The sequence below is a fragment of the Pleurodeles waltl genome, chromosome 5, assembly GCF_031143425.1.
Source record: "Pleurodeles waltl isolate 20211129_DDA chromosome 5, aPleWal1.hap1.20221129, whole genome shotgun sequence".
In the NCBI taxonomy this organism is placed as follows: Eukaryota; Metazoa; Chordata; class Amphibia; order Caudata; family Salamandridae; genus Pleurodeles; species Pleurodeles waltl.
This window is the reverse complement of record NC_090444.1, coordinates 154,450,051-154,468,946: the sequence shown is the minus strand read 5'-3', so window position 1 is coordinate 154,468,946 and position 18,896 is coordinate 154,450,051. Positions and strand designations below refer to the sequence as shown.

The window sequence follows — 18,896 nt, the reverse complement described above, 5'->3', positions numbered from 1 at the left end:
CTGCTGGGGGGGATGGGGGCGATGCTTCTCCGCCCATATGGAGGAGCACCCCCTGCGAAAAGACAAACTAAAAACCAGCAACGAAACCTACAGTAGAGGTCTGAACACTGAGAGCCCATGCTGAAGAGAAGTGCATTCTGTCTGCACAGACTGATATCCAGGAGGGAACCCCCCCACACACACTCCTAACGAGGTGATGCCGAGTCAAGCTCAGGGCAGCTCGCAGGGGCGAGCCTGAGAAGGAGAGGCTCCGTGTATGTTGTGCTGCAGGTAGGGGTGGAGGGGCGGGCGGTGCTGCTGCAGAGGTGGGTGGATTGCGCCGTGCTGGAGCGTTGCCACCCAGCAGGGCTGTGTCTTTAAGCGGAGCCACACCCGCCTGCTCCCGGCCGGGGTTCCTGCTTCCTCATGCACTCGCGCATCCCTCAGTCCGCCGCCCTCCCGTCCACGGTACTCCCTCTGTCCCCTCGAAGGCCACACCATGACCGGGGTAGCCGCCGCGCTGGCCAAGGAGCGGGCCGTGGCCAGCGGCCTGGGCACCAAGGAGCAAGCTATCAAGTACCTGCGGCAGGACTTTGAGGCGCTGCGCGCCGAGTGCGTGCAGTCAGGGGAGCTCTTCAAGGACCCCACCTTTCCGGCCATTGCCTCCTCGCTGGGCTTCAAGGAGCTGGGCCCCGGCTCTTCCAAGGTGCAGGGCGTGCGGTGGATGCGGCCCACGGTAAGAGGGGCCGGGGCTCTGACCGCACCCGGGGAGGAGGGTAGGGGCGGCGGCCACCTGGAGATGATGATGTGGAAAGAGTGCGAGGGAGTTGGCGGGGTTGGGGCTGAGGAGCAGAGACACATCTAGTGTCCCGGACGCACCGAGGGACGGAAACTGCTAGATGGAGAAAGTACAAAAGTGACTGCGAGGGGATCTGAATCATGGGGGGTGATGATGAGTGATGGGGGGTGAGGGGCTGAACAATGAAGACTGGCTGCTTTTGGACGCGTAAACGCACTCTCTCCAGATAGTTTGTAATTTGCGAGGTGTGGGACACTGCATGAATTTGTGTTTGCTGCAGACAGTGGTTGCGGTAATACGAAACTTAGAAGTGAAAAACGATCCACTTGGCCGTGAAACGGACTCACAAACTTCTCAAAACCGACCCACACGCTGACCTGTGAGACCAGCCCTCCTTGCACTGGTAGATTGCCCTACAGGACAGTCCAACCCTGGGGAAGGGACCCGGCCAGAGCTGGCGGCTTTGGAAATAGGGAACGGGGTTGCTTTGGCTCTGTCTGTGATTTTGGACAAATCACTTCATCTCCCCATGCCTGCAAAGAATGAATGTGTCCTTGTGTAATGTAACTGGTGGTCATGCGGAGCGCTCCAATGCGCTGTATTAAAACTGCAAAAAAAAAGGGAGGAGCTGCGCTTGGAGAAGTGAGCGACAGAGTGAAGGGATGAATGGAGAATCGAGGCGCTGAGTGAGGAGGGGTGATGGTGTGAGCAAATGGGGTCTCACGTCTAAGGATTGGGGATCCGCGAGGGTACCGTTGAAAGTGAAAAAATAACTCGCAACTCACATCTGCCTGCACCAACAAGCAATTAAACGCGCGTCTTAAAGGGTTTCAGTATTTTAAGCTTTAACAAAGGATTTGTTAAAAATAATTAAAAGTAAAAGCGGTGATGCGTCCCGTCCCGGTCCCACTTAACTTTTCTCTCCCCAGAACTGGAATTCTGTTATAAGACGATCTTCGCGGGTGAGTGAGTAGATAGATCTGTGGAGCTGGCGGGTGGATGAACGGAGTTGGGTGGTTGTCGAATAGATGGAGTCAGTGGATGCATGAAGTAGTGGGTGGCTGAAGTTGAGAGGTGGTTGGGTGGATGAAGTCAATGGATGCGTGAGGCAGTGGGTGAATGGAGTTGAGTGATGGTTGAGTGGATGGAGTCAGTGGGAGGATGGAGTTGAGTGGTTGTTGGGTGAATGGAGTCAGTGATCGCCTGAGTCAATTGGTGGGTAGACGGAGATGAGTGTTGGTTGAGATGATGTACAAGTCGGTGGGTGGATGGAGTCAGTGGATGCATGAGTCAGTGGGTGGATGCAGTAGAATGTTGGTTGGGTGGATGGAGTCAGTGGGTGGATGCAGTTGAATGTTGGTTGGGTGGATGGAGTCAGTTGATGCATGAGTCAGTAGATGGACTTGATTGGCAATTGAGTGGATGGAGACAGTGGGTGCATGAGTCAGTGTCTGAATGGGGTTAAACGGTGGTTAGATGGATGGAATCAGTGGATGCATGAGTCAGTGAGTGACTTAGGACTTTTATGGCTGGATGGAGTCAATGGATGTATGTATTGAGTTAGGTGGTTCATGGATGGATCTGTGTGTTGGATGGATGAGTCTGTAGGTGCATGGATTTATGGATGTGGTAAGTTGATGAGTGGATGGAAGATGGAGCTGGCCAGTGGATGAATGAGTAAGCGGGTGGGTGAATTAGTTGGTGCATGACTACGTGGGTAGATGTATGGAGTCAATAGGTGGATATATGCAGCTGGCCAATGGATGGATGCATGGATTGAGTCAATCACTAGTTGGCTGGATTACTGGGTTCTGCTGGTATGGAGATGGATGAAGTACATGAATCTATGCTGAAGGTGTGTTCATTTTTTGGATGCGTGGATTGTGGTTAGATGTATTGATAGATGGCATTGGTGGGTGCGTGGATGGATGTATTAAGTTGGCTGGGTAGGTGAGTGGATTGGGTCGGTCAGCGGGGGATGGGTGAAGTTGGTTATTGGATGCATGGGGGTCAGCCAGTGGGTGGATGGATGGAGTCGGTGAGTGGGTAGGTTGATGGATGGAGTTGGCTGGTGGGTGGGTAGGTAAATGGAAAGAGTTGTTGGATGGCGTGTGGTGGCTTGGTGGATGGAGTCAGTGGGTGGATAGATGGAGCATAATGATTCATGCAGTACAGGTAGACTTTTTGGGATGGTTGGCTTATAGATGGATGAATATCGCTCATGCAGCACAGTCTATAGAATGAATCCTCTACATTGAATCCGCGCATGGGTGGTGGTAAAGACTGTGGTCGGTGAATGGCTCCATGAAGCTCTTAGCTTGCTGTCTTAGTTCGGCCACTGCTATGTGAAGCTCCTGTTCAGCTTACACTTTGACAGATTAAGGAAGAGCACACAGAAAGGACGGTAGTCTGCCGTTTCTACTGCCAATACCCCATACATTATATATGGGCGGAGTGCATTTGCAATATGGCATGGTAATGGATATGCATGTAAACATCGAATTCAGGCCGCTGGTGAGCTTTGCACAAAGCTCACAGGATAATAGTGAGTCACAAAGGTAGAGAAACAAAAAAGGAGAGAGAGAGAAATGTTGCCTAGATCAATCATGAGCCATCAACCTGTGATTTGGAACAACTCTTATTTCTCCATCAGGTTAATCTTTAATGGGGCACGAGGGAGAGCAGGAAGTTTTGTTTAATTGCTTAACAACTGGAATCTACAGCTTCTAGGAAGGGGACACATCACTTGTGACAAGCTTGCTTGTCTTATGCGCCCTTGTCTTCGGTGCCCTTCAGAAACACAGCTCTCAAAGTGGCCTGTGTCGGGATTTTGTAGTCCAGACTGCCCGGATCTATAATTTGAGAAGCAAAACTAAAGATATTGCAATAGGCAGCGAAAACACATCGGTTTAAACCCTTATTCCTGACAAGCGGTGAATTGAGTGCTGTGCCATACTTGTTTTCTGGGTCAAGGACTGTGTAATAAAGACAACCTAAAGAAAACAAGCATTGGCAAAGACAATAGGTCTTGCCTATGCAAAAGCTAGTGACTTTGACAATGTTTTTTAGCCATATCCTACACCAATGTGGCTGCTCACCATGGCTAAAAGTGAGTTGTGTGTTGCATAGCGTAGAAGCACAGAGTGGAATGAAGTGTTGTAGACTGGAATGGAGTAGGGTGATGTGGACTCGTATAGATCGCCATAGTATGGAGTATCAGAGAGGGAGTAGAGTAGGGTGTCCTGGCGTGGCAAAAAGTGGAGTAGAGTGAAGTAGTGTAGCGTGTGATAAAGTGGAGAGGCATAGAGTAGTGGTGTAAAGTGTTGTAGAGTGTAGTGGCATTGAATAGAGTGGTGTGATGTAGAGTGATATAGAGCGTCGTAAACTATAGTAGAGTGAAGTAGTGTCATGGAGTGTAGAAAAGAGTAGAGTGTTGCAGAGTGGAGTAGCATATACTAGAATGTCAGAGTGGAGTAGAGTGTGCTGGAGTGGAGTGTTGTGGAGTGTTGTAGAGTGGAGTAATGTGTTGAGTGGTGTAGAGTAAAGTGGCATGTTGTGGAGTGTCGTAGAGTGTCACAGAGTGGCATGGAGTAGGGTAGAGTGGTATAGAGTAGTGTGATGTGGAGTGGCATAGAGTGAAGTAAAGTGGCATGGAGGGTCGCAGAGTGGAGTTGTGGAGTAAAGTGTTGTAGAGTGGAGTGGTGTCGTGGAGTGGCATAGAGTGGAGTAAAGTGTTGTCGACTGGAGTGGTGTCGTGGAGTGGTGTACAGTAGGATGAAGTGACCTAGAGTAGAGTGGCCTAGAGTGGAGTAGAGTGTCAAAGAGAAATGGTGTATAGTGGCATGGATTGGAGAAGAGTGGAGGGGCATAGAGTTGAGTGTTGTAGAGTGGAGTTGCACAGAGTGGAGTATGCATGGTGTGATAGTGCACTGCCATTAAAGCGAACACATTTTCAATTGAAATGGTCATTACATTTGTACAGACCTACAGTTTCACTGATAAAAATATATAACACACAGACAATAATGTGTAGAAATTGGCGTCACCTAGTTTATTGATTGTATTCCACCACACTTCAGAATTACAAAAGAAATTTGCTTCATCTGTGCTTTCCTAATTCTGATTATAGTCAGAAATATTTGTACAGTTTATTCACTGGCATTTCCATTTTGTTGTGTGCCAGAAAAAATAATATCCCTACAGACTTTTTACATTCTCATATCACATAAATGCTCTCACTTTGCAGTCAGAGAAAGAAATGTAAACACCAAGCTCACTATAAGACAGGGCCGAACATTTGACCTTTGTCTTTAAATGCACAGCAAATGTGACAATATAAAAACAAAATTTAAAGGTCTGTTTAGTATTCATTCCCTTCTGAACTCCAGCATAGTTATTTCGGGGGTGTTTCAGCACCCCAACTCCACTCCTTCCAGTGCCTATGTCATATGCACAAAGAGGATTTCTTAAGTAATGCTATCAGTTAAAAGCACTGACCAAAATAAATAAGCTTGTAGAAAAAACATTGTCTCTCACAGGCATCTGGTAGTAGCAAACATAAGTGGAATCAGTCAAGCAGAAAGCTAGGAGAGAGGAAATCTTTTCAAAGAAATACAGCACATTTCCTGCTTCCTAAACTAGCATACAAGTGAGACAGCTGAAAATAAATCCACTCTCCTGAAATGTCTGCTGAAAAAGAAGTTATGGAAAGTGAGCATTCATGGAAAAATGCAAGGAGCCAGCCAGAGAGGTGGTAAACAGGTTATGCTTCACAGGGCGGAAAAAAGACATGTTGGATAGCCTAAAACAAAACCAGCAAATAGAAAGCCAGCAAATGCGAGTTACAAACTACAAAAACAATGGGTAGAATGCATCCCTAGGGAAGCTTTTAGAATGTGCCTCAGAAGTCTTTTGCCACCAGAAAGCTGCACTATCTGGTAGGCTACGACCTAAAAACCATGGACAGTCTAATGGGCAGTGTAGAAAACAAATACTAATAATCTCAGATGTTGAGTAACATCCCTTCACACAGACACCCTCATGTCTGCTGTTCAGAACTGTATTATCATCACATCTCTTAAAGAGCACCTGATCAGTATGGATGGAAGCTGTTCCTAAGGTCCCTGGCCATCAGCAAAAATTGTTCCACTTGATCGCAAATTAACAATAAGCACACCCTTCTACAAGTACCATTATCCATGATCTTAAATTAACAAGTTCCACCATTCGCCATAATTACCCATGATTATAAATCAAGAATTGCACCCTTTCGCTAATACCCATGATGTAAAATCAACTAGAATCACACTCTTTCACTAATGCCCATGAACATAGGTTGCCCAAATCTTAAATCAACAAGAACACCTTTCTACTATTACTATTGCCTGTGATCTTAAATCAACAAGAATCACATCCTCCCACTCTTGCCTGTGACCTTAAATCAACATGAATGGCACCCTTCCACGATTGCCCATAATCTTAAATCAACAAGAAACATACTCCCATACTATTGTCCGTGATCTCAAATGAACAGAAATTACACCCCCATATTGTCGATTATCTCAAATTAACACCTGACAAAAGCCTTTTTGTATATTTTGGTCATGTCTTCTCAACAATTTTATAAAGGGTACTTAGCTCGTGAGGTCTCACTAGTGACACTATTGGTTTTTCTAATACTTGTGTTTTTTTCACATGTCTGTAGTGCATGTCAAAGCTAGTACGATGGCCATCTTCAAATGTTTTTTGCTATACTTTAAGAAAAATCATTCCAAAATGGCCAATTCATGTGGGCACACATGCACAGCAGCCCTTTTTATGTGAGGTTTCTTAAAGCAATAGCAAAACCATTCTAAGATGGCAGACGTACATATGGACACATGTATGTCGGCCATCTTTTAATGCCTTTTCTTAAACTATATGAAAAACCATTCCAAGATGGCCAATTCATGCACATGAATAGCATTTAGAATGGTTTAAAATCCCTGTAAAGACAGCCTTCACCAGATAGTGTTCAGGGATATGGAATTTCTATCGCCCGATACCCGGGACATATTGTTTAGGGTCAAGTTTTCATGTTTATTTTGTCCTTGGGACAAGTATGACCAACCCCCTGCTGCACAAACCCTTTGGCTGCGAGTTTACAGAGAAGGGAACTGTCTGCAGTTGAGGTAATATGTGTCCATATGTGAATGCTGTTCACACTTGTATTTATGGTTCATTAATGAAAAGCCTTCATTATTAGGATGAGCGCTGTAACTAAACGTTTTAAGGTCACACCGCACCACTGAAAGTGGTTCCAGTAAAAAAAAAAAAAAAAGAATACACACGTTTGAAAAGTTTAACAATATGAGGCTAAGTATAATGCTCCAAGAATGCTCTCTGATTAGATGCAAATGTTTTGCAGAACCTCAAAAGCAAGAGTGATGATTCTTTGCTTTCAAAATAAAATGTTCTGAAAAAATGCAAGTAGGAAAAAAAACATTTTGCTACTACTAAATTTTAGGTGCTATTTCTTTGAAGCATCATTTAGTGAATTGTGTTGATGCATGCTAGTATTTCCCAAAAATATTCCTAATGGAAAATCTGTGTAACCATTTTCAGCAAGATTATGGGAAGCATGAAAATAAACAAGCACTGGCAAAGCCAACCGATCTGACATTTTTTTTGTGAGTCTTTTGGTTTCGACAAGGCGTGTCTCGTTTTGACATGGCTTTTGTAACACCTTATTGTTGTGGGAGCTGCCAGGCCCTCACCATTGTAACAAACACTGGCAAAAAAAAAAAAAAGTTTTTGGTCTCAAAAAGCACACATTGCTACCAGTGGTGTAACAAAGGCCCTGCATCCCCCCTCCAGGGGACCCCCTGAGTACAGCACCTGTCTGAGTGAGTTTTGGGGGGGGGGCTCCATGTAGTTTGCAGGGGGCCCCCCTCTAGTTTCGTTACACCATTGATTGCCACAGTAGTTCCTGGCACTGAGCAAAACTACTTTGTGTGCCAATATGCTCCTTGTGGAAGAGCAGAGTGCGATCACTCGCAGTAAAGCCAGCCGATAGATCTAGAAATAGAAGTTTAATAAAAACAAAATGTCTTTGTTAACACCAGACCTAATTAGGGACCCAATTTTTAAAGAAAGACACAAAAGTGCACCCCTGGTATATGTCTTTGAATTAGTGGCTTTCGTGAATTCACAAGAACTTACAGAAGTAGACCAGGAAATCTTATTCCAAGAAAATATTTGTGAACTGTATTTTAACAGGAGCAAATGTGTAGATTTGCTCATGTAAAAATCTATTGAGGGTTTACAAGTTCACTTTCCCTCCAACCACTTTTTTCCCCAACCCTGGAAGAACTTCTGCTTCTGCCATTGTCTGGAGTAAATTTCCATCCTTTCTCATTATGGGAAAAGATTAGATAAGAGCTAGTGAAAATCCTTAAAACATGCAAGTTAGTAGGTTTGTAGACTCAAAGGCATTCCAGCCCTGGAACTATTGCTTCCTCCAGCCCTAGTATGTAGATCTGCGGAAAGGTAGCACAATAAGGAAATTGCTATAGTAGGGATTGAAATTGCAAGTATTCAAGCCCTATTGTAGTAGTAACCCTAGCATAATCGGAGAGGCTATCATCAGAGCTCTTACATAATGAGATTGCTGCCATAATTTGTCGCCACACCACATGGTACCAAAGGGGCAAGTAGATTTTTTTTTTTTACAGGGCAAGTAGATTTAAGAAGCAACCTGTCCCGTGGACGAGTAGATATTGTATTAAATTCCACACCTCTGATTATTTGGCAGTATTTAGAGTAAAACAGCGTTTTGGGTGACAAATGGGGGTGAGGGGCTATTATAAAGTGAGTGAAAGCCAGTGGGGGATGCAACAGGGGTAGAAAGAGTTTGAGGGAGCGGGAGAATAAACAAGTCCCTTGTGCACTGCAATTCGAGTTCCTTATATCAAAAATAGTAGAAAACAAACCCTCCCATTAAAATACAGTGAGACAAGTGTTTCTTGGGTGGGACAAACAAAAGGATAGGGAGGAAAGCCATCAGATCAGAAGTAGGGAATTAAGATAAACAAGAAAGCCATTGACTCATGAGAAAGGGACCAACACAAAACCCACTCCAACTTTATATTGAATGTAATTGGTCTTTGTGCCAATCAGCCATCTGCAGTTGGCATTTAAAAATATAACTAACTGTTTCAAAGAAAGCCAGTAAAAAAACACATTTCGATTTTTAAAAAGTCAGAAAATAATTGTTAATATAGATATGTTCAGCGGGCCGGGAGGTAGTTTGGCTCCGTGGGAAACTGGCCCCTTGTTGTAGTACCCCCCGCTTTTTGCCTGGTATCTGAATGTAACTTGGACTGAAGTGCACTAAGTGCCTGATAACCAGGCCCCCAGTGCCAGTGTTCCTTCCCTAAAAGGGATAAAAATATTGTCACAATTGGTAACACCTTTAGCTGCAACTATAACTCCCTAGTAAATGGTACTTAGCACCGAGGGCATGGGGTACTAAGGGTAGGCCCCTGAGGGTAGCAGCACAGATTGTGCCACCCTGGAGGACCATGCATCCTGTGCACCCAACACTGCCATTGCAGGCTGAGTGTCCTGGTGCAATCCTAAAGTGCAAAGCTGACACGGCACACAGCCTGTGTGCCCTGTCCACTACACACTGCATGCAATATGGGTAAATCACCCCTCTGGCAGGCATTGCAGTCGTACGGGAGTGTGCAGTATACTGCATGTGTGTGCATAGATGCATGAGCAATATGCTGCAAATATGCCCCTGCCAAACCTGGGGCATAGTAAGTGAACAGAGCAGCCATTTTACATGCATGTTCTGGACACTGGTCAGTATGAGTTTCACAGCTACATGATGGACACTCTGCACCCTGGGTTGTTTGGTATCAAACAACTCAGAATGATAAATCCAAACTGGTACCAGTATTACATTTATTGCAAAATTTACATAGGGGCCGCCTTAGAGGTGCCCCCTGCAAAAGCTAACTACCCGGGCATGGTTGCTGGCTGGTCACAACCAGGCTGCCACCACCAGACAAGATTCTGGAACCCTGGGGTGAGAGCCTGTGCTCTCTGGTTCCAGAGATCAAAGCCCTTCCTGGGCAGAGGTGTTGCATCTCATCCCCCAGGAATGTGCACAGACCTGCCCATGAGCTTCAAAGGGCTTACCACCCTTGAAACTCAACCCTCAGCCCTGCTGCTAGCAACAGATGGCTACCCCCATTGCAAACTCCCACTTTTGTTGGGAGCAATGGTGGAAAAATGCACAAAGGAAATGAGGAGTGCCCTCCTCCCCCCCAGCTTGCACCACCCCTAAGGTGTTGCATGCAAGTTGACCTCTCCATTTCATTTTCCTCCATCTTGCATTGTAGGAAAATAGCATATCAGGGATAGGGAAGTGACCTCTGCCCACAGGAAGTGGTCACATACTGGACGTACCCACCCTAAGGAAGATGACCCATTGGTCACTACAAGGTACTCGCCTAAACGCAAACTAAATGCAGTATTTAGTGGGCACCGCTAAACCTACAGATCAGATTTCAAGGATACATGAAGACCAACAACAAAGAAGACCCGAGGCTTGTGCATTCCTACTGCACAAATAAAAAGGCGCCAAACTCTGCCTGCTGCACCCATGACTTGACAATCGCCACTGAGGGGTTGCTCAGACATCGGACATACTCTAAAAATCCCCAGAGGGCCTCCACTCTTCTGAAAATCGCCAAAGGCATTACTCTTTTGCAACAAAGACCACTGAAGTCCAGTTCACTGACAGGCTGCTGACCAAGAAACCGGATGCTGCAGCCAGACCAAATGTTACGGATCCGGAGGACGAACCCTGCAAGTGTGCCAAGTTTGGTGGTACTGCACCCTCTAGTGGCTGAACCGTGCAATAGCCCGCGGTACTGGTCAGTCAACGTCGGACACCAAGAAGAAAAGTCCACACCAGACTCCAAAAGGACCAGGAGGAAGCCCCAGTTGTGGGACTCCAAAAACCACCACAACCACCCACATAAGTGTCCCTGCTGACCTGCAAGTAACCCTCAAAGTGACCATCCTCCTGCTTCCAAGGGCACCTTTGCGCACAGCTCTTGGCTCATCTATCTGCTCTGTGCCTGGCCTCTCTGAGCCCTGCACAAAAGAACCAGCTGTGCTCAAAGGGTCCCCCATCCCTTGCGACCCCTACAGGGCAAGGGGACCCACCGGATTCATCTCGGAGTCCACCTGTGCATTGCTTTTCCAAGTGGTCCTGCACCAGTTCCTAGGACTCTTCAGCAGCTCTTCCCGCTAAAACCAGGAACTGCCCGAACTCCTCCGGCTGGCCCACAGGATCTCATAATGACCTCAACCGAAGAACAAAAGGAGACATTGGTAAACGCATTGCCTAATTTTATATGCATTTTAATGTTTTATCCCATTGATTCCTATGGTGCTTAATTATGCACAAAAAGACAATTTTTGCTAAACTTTGAAAAATCGGAACTTAAAAAGTACTTACCTGATTTTGATGATCTTGGTCTCAAAAAATTTATAAAAATCTTAAATCTCGGATTATTCTTTTGAGTGTGTGTCTTGCGTTATTAGTACTGTGAGTACAACAAATGCTTTGCACTTCTCCAAGATTGGCCTAACTGCTTGACCAAGCTACCGTAAAAATTAGAGCATTAGTTGGTATAGTTTTTATTTCTGTAAACCAACATGCGGTTGCTCGGACTCTCTGTACAGTGTGCCTGGTTTTGCACACTACACAGGGAGCCAGCTTCCCACAGGCTCCTGCACAAGTGCATGCAGATCCAGAGAAGAAAGTTGCCTTTACATTTTTTTTTTTCCAAGACTTGAAACTTCCCTAGGGCAGGGCTGCATTCAAGACCTCGTGTTATGAAGAAGCCATCACAGCAAAGAACACTGAAGAAGAATAAAAAGCTGCGGACAGGGATGGGTATCTTGATGACTGATGCTGGGTGTGAATTTGTTGGATGCCTTCAGGCTGGTTGCCCTATGAGCATGCTTTGTCACACCACTGGACTAGCAGCTGCCGCAGTATCTTCTGCTGCTTCTGTGCACTGAAGGTACAGGGCTTAAAGCAGGAAGGCCCCCTAAAAGGGGCAAACTCTGCAGTAATTCTGGCCTCAACACATCTCCTCCACTGCATCGCCCAATGTTAGATCTCTCCAGAGCATAGGGTGGGGCAACAAACCGAACCCACTTTGTTTTTTCCCCATAAGTTATCTGTATCCTGTTTTAAATGTAATAACCCTTACTCACAACTTATATTATTTACCTTACATTTGAAGATGTAATGTGGAGTGGTTTTATTAGAGGGAATGAAGTGGGTGTGTACCATCCAACACATGCACCTGCATAAGAAAAGAGCTCTTTGTAATATCCTGTTCTAAAAATGCAGGAATTCTTTGTGATTTAGTTGCTGCTAAATGGGTCTAGTTTAGCATTTCTAAAAAGAATAGATCTAATTCTTAAGTTTCCAAACCTTCCAGGCACCGCTTGCCTTAAAATTACCCGCTCTTCCTTTCACTGCAGTCAGTGCTTTAAATGGAAACATAGCAGGTACTCATTATTTAGAATACCTGTTTGCTCCTCAGAAATGCCAGTCCCCTCCCCCCCCACCACCACCATTAAATATATTGCAACAGTGCAGGTACTCTCCCGTTCAAAATAAAGACCTACAGATACTCGGTACCGGACAGTACCTGCCCATTTAAAGCGCTGACTACAGTGTATCATCTGGAAACCGTGAGAGATGTGGTTTTGTGACAGCCGGTTCCTTTCACCCGACTTCCACTCTTATCCACAAAGAGATCCCTGCTACCTGGCAGGGTTTCCCTTCCTTCTTTGTTCCCTTCCTTTTCTACTTTAAAGTAGAGGTTCTCAACTATTAAGAGAAGGGGGTGCCTTCTTGTGCTGGCTTTAGAGAACCAGAATGCATCTCTGTTTCCTAGGAGACCAGAACCCCTGTGATTACGAACGTGATGGTACTTCCTGAGCAGGCCTGCATGTTACACATAGGTGGAGCTTCCCAAGCAGTCCTATTTACCTTGGGATTGTACTGTTTAATTCAGTCTCAGACATGTTTGGGTATTTGGCTGACTAAAGTTGTATCTTCTGGAGAAATAAAACTACGATTTGAAGCAATATTCACCAAACGATTTTTAGATTCGTAAATTTCATCGAAAACCGAATAAAAATTCAAAGGCTGCTGCTACCTGCAGAGAAATCTTTATGCATGCACTTAGAATATAACCAAAGTTTATAAGATGTGCAGCTTTTAGGCATCTGTGTGTCAGACAGGTTGGCAGGACTCAGCTCTTTGAGGCGCCCCTTGCATATAATGGTATCCCATCTCAGCAGGTCTAGGGTTAGGCCTGGCCTAACTAGTGTGGTCGCTGGAGCTGACTGGGTGGTGTGTATGCCAAGGCAAGCATGTGACCGCCAAGGCAACAGATTCAGGCCTCATGCGTCCGTGGAGGTCTGCCATTGGTTTTGTATTTCGGAAGCAGTGAGTGGTTTTCATTATGACAACGCCCCAGCGTGGTTGCATACTGGCCATGCAGTGATGGTTTGTTACAAATATACGTGTCCCGGTGTACTTGTCACTCATTGGCTGCATCACTCAAATGCAAAGGTATTGATGGCATGCAAGGCCCATGTTATCTGCCAGTCTCTCTAAGTGCTGTAGCTATCAGTATTAATCAGTGTCTGTCCCAGGCAAATTTGCTTTTTTGAAACCTGCTGCATCGCTTTACACCAAGCTGCAATGAATCCCAGTTGCCACAACTCTGCCCCTTTTTCGAGCTTTCCTAAATCCCCTTTTGTGACTTTGCGTGGTACTAAATGTGTTGCATCTGGGAGGAGCCTTTCTGCAGCATCCCTAATAAATGCATAGAAAAGCATAGCTTGTGATGCACACCTTTCCTGAACATCACCGCTCCTGACATTTACCCAGCGTGTCCCCCAGTTGTCCAGGCAGAGTATCCCCATTTTAATAGGTACTACATAACTAACGTCCCAACTCGTGCTTAATCAGAAGTTGCTTGCTGTGCCCATGAGATTTCTATGTGGAACTTTGGGCCAACACCCTGCTAAAATCTAAGGAAACAATGTCAATTTTTTATGGTATATCGCTCACCTCCACCTGAAGGTTCCTTGATGCCTGCGGTCAAAGAGATGTGATCTGCTAATGGTAACCGAGTTCTAGGTAAAAAAAATCATGGATTCAGGCTCTTCTTTGAAAAGAGATTTATCAAAGTCCTCCTACGTCTTAAGGTATGCTATTCCATAGGTTTGGTACTAGCCCAGAGAATCACCTGCCTCTAGGATGACCATCTCACTGCAGGTCACTTTGAACACTCTCTAGTGTCCTGAACTTTTCACCTACAGGTCATTGATTTCAGGTGTTTTAGTCTGCTTAGCTAAACAGAAGCAAAACAAGACTAGAACTATCAAAATGCATTTGGCTATCACCTAAAAGCCCAGGGATGAAAACACTGCCCGTAATGACCTGGCAGAAGTGGTCGCCCTATCTGCCTGTCATCCAAGATTGAATCTCAAGGGCTTGATTGAAAACCTGTCAGAGAATCAAAAGGAGTGGGTTGCTGAAACCTCGCTATTAGAAAAGAAAGACCATTCTTTCAAGCAACCATTGTATAGATTCTTCACAACTGTAAGAGCAGCCTAGAAGACAAAGAAATATTTATTTTATAATTTAAGATGAAAAAAACCAAGACTTGGATACTGCTCAACCTGCGAGATCCCAGGTACATGAACCTGGCCTGTTTCTTGCTTGAGGGGGTGGGTCTTCGTTAACGGCCATCTGGTCGCTTCCTGCAGGATGGGGACGTGCTCCTTTGTTATTTCTATACCTTCTGATGTCATAAATTGCCTCTACTTATGGGATGTTCCTCCTGTTTCCATTCTCACCTTAAAACACACCACCTGTGCTCCTTTCATGCCCGGCCTTTTGTTCTGTCTCTCCCATTGCATGACTATATCTTTTTTTCTTTCTTGTTATTTGTATAATTACATTTACTCATTGTTTACTAGAGTTGCAATGTCATCTCAGCCTACTGGCATTCAGGAAGCCGTTCAAAATCTGCGCTGCAAAATAAAGAGAAAAAGTAGTTCAGAAACCATACGGAAAACATGGAACCTTGTATGTTTCCAGTAGTTGGTCGGTGCGTTTGAGAAGGGCTAAACACCTGAAAAGGCATGACGTATGCATGCCTTACACTAATGAAAGCAAGCAGATTTTAAAAGGCAAGTTCACAAACCAATGTAAGGGACTGACGTGACATGGGTGTGGTTAGAAGGCCAAAGAGAGATTACAAAATGGGACAGAGCGCTTTGCGCGCACTCCTAAAAATGAAGAGATTGATTTAAAAATCTGTGTGCCTTTTGATGTTATCATTTATCACTCAAATTCATCAAACAGTTCTCGGGGATAAATACAAGAACATGTGACATGATCTAGGAGATTTGTGATTGTTTTATTTTATTATCTCTCTGGAGCTCCCGCTTGACTACTTGACCACTATGTTAAACCAACAAATACGAGAATTTGTATTACACATACATGTGATCCAAGTCACACATCTCTTTCACTCTTAAAGAAATAGTTGAGCTAATTACTCACTAAAAGTTAAAGTATTTTAAAACTAATTTTAAATGACCTCATTGTAGCAGATTTAGAACGCGTACTTTAGGTTGATTGCTGTGTTTTTTTTTGGTAATGACTTTGCTGCGATTGAGGGATGGCAATAAGATCCCAGCGTATGTATGCGTCAATCGAAGTCCTCTACATGTTCTTAGGAAATAGACTCCCTGGTAGTAAAATATTCAAGCTGGGTTGAGGTGGTTTCCTTGGATGAAAGGATTTTGCAGCCCCTTATCTCAAGCCGCCCCTGACAAATGTCCAGGTGTACCAGGTTAAAGAGCCCTTTCTGTCCATATTTTAATGTCTGGAGGGGAGGTCTGGCAGTACTGCACAGCATGAGATAGGGGGCGCTGGTGCAGGGAGAAGCATGGGCCGGTACAGGGAGACATGCCACTGAGACCTTGAGATGCAACAAGGAAACAAAGATGCTTGAGTAGGGATGCAGTGACAGGTGGGCCAGAAAGTGGTCCATGCATCAGCAAGTGTGATCCAATGGCCTGGGAGCCACAGACAGTTTGCTTACAACCAAACTCATGTCCACATACCCTTCCCACGCTCCCTCCAGACACCCAGCGCTAACCAACCCAACCACCAAAACTCACAACCAACCTTTCCCAGTGAGAACTTCTCATCATAGCTCAAAATACCAAGAAGAACCATATTGTGGAATCTTTTTATGACTTAGCAAAGGACAATACGAAAATCTAGTGGGAGTGCAGAGTGGTAAAATCAGTACAGAGCATCTATTAGTTGATCTTTTTCCACTTTTTTTTTTCTGCTCCTCAGATTATTTCCTTTACCCGTGTTAGGGATAGCCCTCCTGTTACGGATTGTTCACTTGCATGGTTAACAAACACTCCTAAGGGGCGTTGTTCCTGAAGTCCCTCCCCAGTTGTTTGTGGGGTTGTGACACACCGCAATGCCTCTGGGTGGGGTTCCCTTTGTGTATGTGTGTTTCCTATGTTTAAAAGGAAACCTGTCAGTCGGGTTCAGCTGAAAGGAATCCCTGGCCAGATCTATTTCCTGCCACACCTGAAACCCTACACCACCTCCTGCTCGCTGGCACACTGAACCTGTCTGGATAACTTACAGCAGTGGTTCCCAACCATTTGACTTCTGTGGACCCCTGCTTTATCATTCCTGGAATGCAGGGACCCCCACTGAATCATTATTGGAATCCGGGGACCCACCCCCCCCCCACTGAGTTATTCGCGGAAGCCGGGGAGCCAGGCCTAAACATTGTCGATGATTTGGACAGCAAAGAAATACACAAAAAAAAAAGAAACAAACATTCCATAAAACATACACAAATGATAACACATTGTATTTAGTTTGTATACAAATGAATTAAAAAAAAAATCAACCTTCCTATTAAAATAATTTAGTTGTGAGCTTTCCTAAATTCAATTAAAGCCACACATCAGCCATACTATATTCTGTTTGATTCACCTGCACTGCTCCCACTAATCAATCTGAGAATACTAATTTAATTTTTAGCTTCCAGTTTCAAATTCCTTGACATTTATAGTATGTTTTAAATCTTTCAATTGTACATTTAGCCAGTTTATTTATACACATTTTATTAATCTGTTATTATCAGTAAATTTCCTAAGCAGTCACTTACCCCCTGAGAAGGCTTTGCAACCCCCAGGGGCCCCCTAACCACAGGTTCGGAACCACTGATTTACAGGATATGGACGGGTGAGAGAAATGCTGTTCTCGGTCTCCCATCTGTACACTTTCGTGAGCTGCACTTCCTGAAAGAGGACAATAACTCGTATTTACACAGCGCTTCTAAGCACTGTAACACGTTTTATTTACCTGAATTAATGGTACTTAATTCACTGATCTTGCGAGATTAGAAGGCGGAGGTGCTGAGGGCGGGATTCGAACCTGTGGATCCAAAGGGCTGCCAGCAGTCCGCATTAAGTCCAGTGGCGGCCCGTCCTTTAGGGCGGAGGGGCCACGCCACCCCACCTTTTGCCCTCATCAACAAAGGTCAGCCTGACAGACACTCTCCATGTTCAGCCCAGGCAGCCAGGAGCAGACATGCGCGATTTGCGCGGACTCCTGGCTGCCTGAGCTGAACTTTGCTGGGCTGAGGAGGTCACAGCTGCTGTGGGCATGACCTCCTCGTCTCAGCAAAGGTGCCTCGAGGCCCTCCCCTGGGTGACGAGGAAAGCGTCACCAATTGACACTCTCCCTGGGCACTTCAGGTTTAAGCCCTGAAGTGCCATGGGCGAGTGTCAATCAGTGACACTTCATCACAGAGTGGGGTGGAGTCAGCAGTCTCACTGACCCCATCCCACTCAGTGACGAGGCTGGGACTGCTGCCTTCCCTCATTGGCTGACCAATGTCAGCCAATAAGGGAAGGCAGCAGTCCCAACCTTCCTGGGACCTGGAAGCCGAAGGTAAGTGTGTTTTTGTGTGTGTAAATGTATGTGTGTGTGATGTTTGGAATTGAATGTTTGGTGCGGGCGTGCATGTTTGAGCCGAAGGTAAGTGTGTTTTTGTGTGTGTAAATGTATGAGTGTGCGATCTTTTAAAATGAATGTTTGGTGCGTGCGTGCATTTTTGAATGGTATGAGTGTTAATGGATGTGCGTGCGTGTCTGTGTGTGAAAGAATGTGTGAGTGTGTGTGTGTGTGTGAGTGTGTGTCCCGCCCGCCCCCCTCCCTCCTAAAGCTGCCGGCCGCCACTGATTAAGTCTCTGAGTCACTGGGCTAAAACTCACGCCTCTGGCAAGGGCGGCTGGTGAAAGGCCGCATTAGCCATTTAAACCTCCACGCCATGTCTCCTGAATGCCTGTAGGGGGACAGCTTTAACTCTTTCAGATGCATTTTTCTTTTGATGTCTGTAAATTAGTGGTTTTAGTCCTACTGCCTTATATTTTGTGTTTATGGTTATTATAATTATAAATTTCAAGGCACAACTTTCAACCCACACTTTAGTTAACTTGGGAGTTTTTTTACAAGGCTAAGGATAGATGCTAACTGCATTTTCCTGTAGTTCAGTACGTGGAAACCTGTATAAACCCAGCAGAGAATTTCCTTATTTCAGGCTAGTTGTGACGTAACTAGTCACCTATGCTAACCATATGACATCACTACTCTGCTGTAATAATATATAATTAATTGGTGACGTTAGTCTTGCCAGCCTTTCCTTACTGAATGTTGGACCCTGTATGTCGGGCTCTGCAGCAGGTCACCACCTTGAGACAATGTGCGTGGTACAAATCTAAACAAGCACTGGCAAAGCCACAAGGTATGGTGTTATCCACCAGCCTTTGGCTTTGTCAATGCTTGTTTTGTAATGGTTTTTGCTAAACTTTATTGTTGGGCCCTCCACAGTCTTAAAACAAAAAAAATCAACATTGGCTAAAATCAAAAATATGTTTTGGTCTCAAAGAGCACACATTACCTTAGTAACCC

General features: G+C 45.2%; 1 protein-coding gene across 1 annotated transcript in view; it reads left to right on the top strand.

The window, feature by feature from the left end:
* The first annotated feature begins 354 nt into the window (after window positions 1–354).
* The window catches only part of LOC138295492 (calpain-2 catalytic subunit-like), a 196,360-nt gene continuing 177,818 nt past the window's right edge, over window positions 355–18,896 (top strand). The window contains exon 1 of the mRNA XM_069233832.1: window positions 355–715. Coding sequence (XP_069089933.1) covers window positions 479–715 — 237 coding nt within the window. The 5' untranslated portion in view covers window positions 355–478. The remainder of the gene's footprint in view (window positions 716–18,896) is intronic.